This window comes from Sabethes cyaneus, chromosome 3 (assembly GCF_943734655.1).
Source record: "Sabethes cyaneus chromosome 3, idSabCyanKW18_F2, whole genome shotgun sequence".
NCBI lineage: Eukaryota > Metazoa > Arthropoda > Insecta > Diptera > Culicidae > Sabethes > Sabethes cyaneus.
Genome location: NC_071355.1, coordinates 227,790,863 through 227,795,478, shown reverse-complemented (window position 1 = coordinate 227,795,478; position 4,616 = coordinate 227,790,863). Strand labels below are relative to the sequence as shown.

The 4,616-nt window shown below is 47.6% G+C and overlaps 1 protein-coding gene across 1 annotated transcript; it reads right to left on the bottom strand.

Moving 5' to 3' along the window:
• Positions 1-1,904: 1,904 nt before the first annotated feature.
• Positions 1,905-3,212, bottom strand: LOC128740833 (periaxin-like). Its single transcript, XM_053836398.1, has one exon. The coding sequence runs from the start codon at positions 3,210-3,212 to the stop codon at positions 1,905-1,907; it is 1,308 nt and encodes a 435-aa protein (XP_053692373.1).
• Between the last annotated feature and the right edge of the window lie 1,404 nt (positions 3,213-4,616).

Genomic DNA, 4,616 nt, shown 5'->3' with positions numbered 1-4,616 from the left:
GAGTGCAGATTTATTTACCTAAAGTTTGAGAGGAATAGAAAGTGTGGAAACCATACCTTGGTTCGGTGCGAGTCCTAACAGGTAAACAGGTTTGAAACGAGGGTTCCAAAGCCCGGACCCGGACCTAATCGCATATGTTTGCTTTTTGATAGTCGCACCTGAAGTTTCCCTATATGCAAACACAGACACTCGAGGGTCGGTCGGTATCGGTGTGCGATAATGCCCGGAATGGAAATGGCCTACGTAACGTATGCCGATGCAGCCAGGACGGGAATTAATAGTTCGTTAAATTGTTTGCCGTCGCGGAGTTAGAACAGGTCCCACAATCGCATCTAACGACTTGTCACGGTTCACCCAAATGGATGTCCTGCGGTACCCGATTTACGGAATTATGTAAATATTCATATCTACTCGGACCGAAGAGCGGTGGAATCCTTAGCCGGGGACGGGTTCTTTTCGGGTTTCGGTTCTGGTCAGTGTTAGCTGGAATGGCGACGAGATTTGCTACGGCCCTACCGTCTGAGGCGAAGGTCTGTTACGATTGGTTTTTGTTTAGTTTTCCAACCGACCGGAATGACCGAGTTTGCGGGTACGATTTATGGATAATTTATCAACTTGTAAATACTGTCTGGGAGATAAACCGGTTTCGGGTTACATACGCAGGTTTGCTTGTCCAGTTGATAATTTTTGACACGGTTTTCGTGAGCGGGTAATTTCCTCGGGCTTTGATTACTATGTTAAGTTTCGAACACTCTAACTATGAAAACTATATGTTGTTTTGTGATTGCTGAATATTCATGAGGAAGAAATGAAGAAACTATTTTCTGAATTTGAATGATTTTTGCATTAAAAATATAAAATCCATAACGAAAATCAAAATGGAAAAAGTAGTTTTTATTTTACTATATTTTATGCTACCTTTACAGATATGATATTTCGGTTACGACTTGTATGTTACATGTTACATGTATGTTGTATGTTCGGTTACGACTATGTACATCAGTGTGGTAAGATAGTCCTTAAGAAAAAATAAGGCGGAATTTAAAATAAAGCATTGATTTGAAATATACTCGGCTATCACAAAACAAACATTTAAATTAAAAGTCGAATCGAAGAACGTCAATCACTGTGCAAAGCATACAATAGAGATAGACCATAGCACAGCACTGGGACACTGGAACACTGGGACACTGGGTCACTGGGACACCGGGACTCCGGGACACAGGAACGCTGGGACACTGAGACACAGGGACAGTGGGACACTGGGACAATGAGACGCTGGGACACTGCACAGTGGTCCGGTTTCGAAAAAGTGCGGACAATAACAATTTATTGAGTAAAAAATGCGTAATTTTTCAAGGGTGGTGTCTTCAGGGAAGTTTAATAATAAAATATAGCGCATCTCTCTGCACTACTAGGGTGACCGTGAATTCACCTATTAACTTTTGTTTTTTTTAAATATTTAAAAAAAAATTCTTCAAAAAGCTGCAAAACATACTAAAATAAGCAACTTTGCTGAATATAGTAACTATCTATCTCTTACGGGTTGCGAAATATAATGTGTTAAAAAAGATCACGTAAAAATCAATTATGCTCAATAACTTGGCACGCGATTTTTTATTGCTTTCAAATGTTATTTATAAATTTATAAAAAAAATTTATAGAAGGATTTTTTTGAAATTATTTTTCAAAAACAAAAGTTCGTATCACCCTAATAAGTTAATTCACGGTCACCCTGAAAGTGGAAAGAAACGCTATATATTATTATTAAACTTCTCTGAAGATACCACCCTTAAAAAATATGCATTTTTTACCCAATTGCTAATGTCAGCAGTTATTCGAAACCAAACCACTGTGCACTGAGACACTGAGTTACTGGGACACTGGGACTCTGGGACACTGAGTTACTGGGACACTAGGACTCTGGGACACTGAGTTACTGGGACATTGGGACATTGGGACATTGGTACACTGGAACATAAGGGCACTGGAACATTGGGACAGTGGGACATTGGGACAGTGGGACATTGGGACAGTGGGACATTGGGACAGCGGGACATTGGGACAGTGGGACATTGGGAGAGTGGGACATTGGGACAGTGGGACAGCGGGACATTGGGACAGTGGGACATTGGGACAGTGGGACATTGGGACATTGGGACAGTGGGACATTGGGACAGTGGGACATTGGGACAGTGGGACATTGGGACAGTGGGACATTGGGACAGTGGGACATTGGGACAGTGGGACATTGGGACAGTGGGACAGTGGGACATTGGGACAGTGGGACATTGGGACAGTGGGAAATTGGGACAGTGGGACATTGGGACAGTGGGACATTGGGACAGTGGGACATTGGGACAGTGGGACATTGGGACAGTGGGACATTGGGACAGTGGGACATTGGGACAGTGGGACTTTGGGACAGTGGGACATTGGGACAGTGGGACATTGGGACAGTGGGACATTGGGACAGTGGGACATTGGGACAGTGGGACATTGGGACAGTGGGACATTGGGACAGTGGGACATTGGGACAGTGGGACATTGGGACAGTGGGACATTGGGACAGTGGGACATTGGGACAGTGGGACATTGGGACAGTGGGACATTGGGACAGTGGGACATTGGGACAGTGGGACATTGGGACAGTGGGACATTGGGACAGTGGGACATTGGGACAGTGGAACATTGGGACAGTGGGACATTGGGACAGTGGGACATTGGGACAGTGGGACAGTGGGACATTGGGACAGTGGGACATTGGGACAGTGGGACATTGGGACAGTGGGACATTGGGACAGTGGGAAATTGGGACAGTGGGACATTGGGACAGTGGGACATTGGGACAGTGGGACATTGGGACAGTGGGACATTGGGACAGTGGGACATTGGGACAGTGGGACATTGGGACAGTGGGACTTTGGGACAGTGGGACATTGGGACAGTGGGACATTGGGACAGTGGGACATTGGGACAGTGGGACATTGGGACAGTGGGACATTGGGACAGTGGGACATTGGGACAGTGGGACATTGGGACAGTGGGACATTGGGACAGTGGGACATTGGGACAGTGGGACATTGGGACAGTGGCACATTGGGACAGTGGGACATTGGGACAGTGGGACATTGGGACAGTGGGACATTGGGACAGTGGGACATTGGGACAGTGGGACATTGGGACAGTGGGACATTGGGACAGTAGGACATTGGGACAGTGGGACATTGGGACAGTGGGACATTGGGACAGTGGGACTGGGACTGGGACTGGGACTGGGACTGGGACTGGGACTGGGACTGGGACTGGGACTGGGACTGGGACTGGGACTGGGACTGGGACTGGGACTGGGACTGGGACTGGGACTGGGACTGGGACTGGGACTGGGACTGGGACTGGGACTGGGACTGGGACTGGGACTGGGACTGGGACTGGGACTGGGACTGGGACTGGGACTGGGACTGGGACTGGGACTGGGACTGGGACTGGGACTGGGACTGGGACTGGGACTGGGACTGGGACTGGGACTGGGACTGGGACTGGGACTGGGACTGGGACTGGGACTGGGACTGGGACTGGGACTGGGACTGGGACTGGGACTGGGACTGGGACTGGGACTGGGACTGGGACTGGGACTGGAACTGGAACTGGGACTGGGACTGGGACTGGGACTGGGACTGGGACTGGGACTGGGACTGAGACTGGGACTTATTAGATTTTAATTAGCTGATTAAAAACTTCTGACTGTTTGCAACGTTTATGCAGTCTGATTAGAGTAAAATGTTGCTTGGAAAATTCTTGATCGTTTGCTATCATTAACTCATTTTTAAAAATTTTGCGACTTGGTCAGGTCTGATTTAACACCAACTATATGATATCGCGACGACAAGGAATCGAGTTGAGCAGGCGAGTCGAGCAGTCGAATCAAGCAATCGAGTGAAGCAGTTGGGTCGAGCAGTCAAGTCGAACAGTCAAGTCGAACAGTTAAATCGAGCAGTTAAATCAAGCTGTTTAGTCAAGCAGTCCGGTCGAGCAGTTGAGTCGAGCAGTCGAGTTGAGCAGTTGAATCGAGTGGTTGAATCTAGCAGTTAAATCGACCAGTCCAGTCGAGCAGTTTAATCGAGCAGTTAAGTCGAACTGTCGATTCAAAAAGAAGTCAAGCTGTTGAGTCGAGAATTCAAATCGAGTAGTCTAGACTAGCAGTTAAATCAAGCTGTTCAGTCAAGCAATCCAGCCGAGCAGTTGAGTCGCGCAGTCGAGTTGGGCAGTTAAACCGAGCAGTCAAGTCGTGCAGTTTTTTCGAGCAGTTAGGTCGAGTAGTTCAGTCGAGCAGCTGGATCGAGTACTCTAGTCGAGCGGTGCAGTCGAGCAGTTAAGTCGAACAGTTGAGTCGATCAGTTTAGTCGAGTAGTCAAATCGAGCAGTTGAGTCGAGCAGTTAAGTCGAATCAAACAGTTAAGTCGAGCAGTCGGGTCAAGCGGTTCAGTCGAGCAGTTAAGTCGAGCTGTTGAATCAAGCGGTCAGTTGAGTCGAGTAATCAAATGGACTAGTCTAATCGAGCAGTTGAATCGAGCATTCGGGTTGAGCCGTTGAGTCAAGCAGCCGATTCGTTTAGT

What these genes read in the sequence shown, in the direction of transcription:
- LOC128740833 (XM_053836398.1), bottom strand. Translation starts at nt 3,212, where the DNA reads ATGTCCTACTGTCCCAATGTCCCACTGTCCCAATGTCCCACTGTCCCA.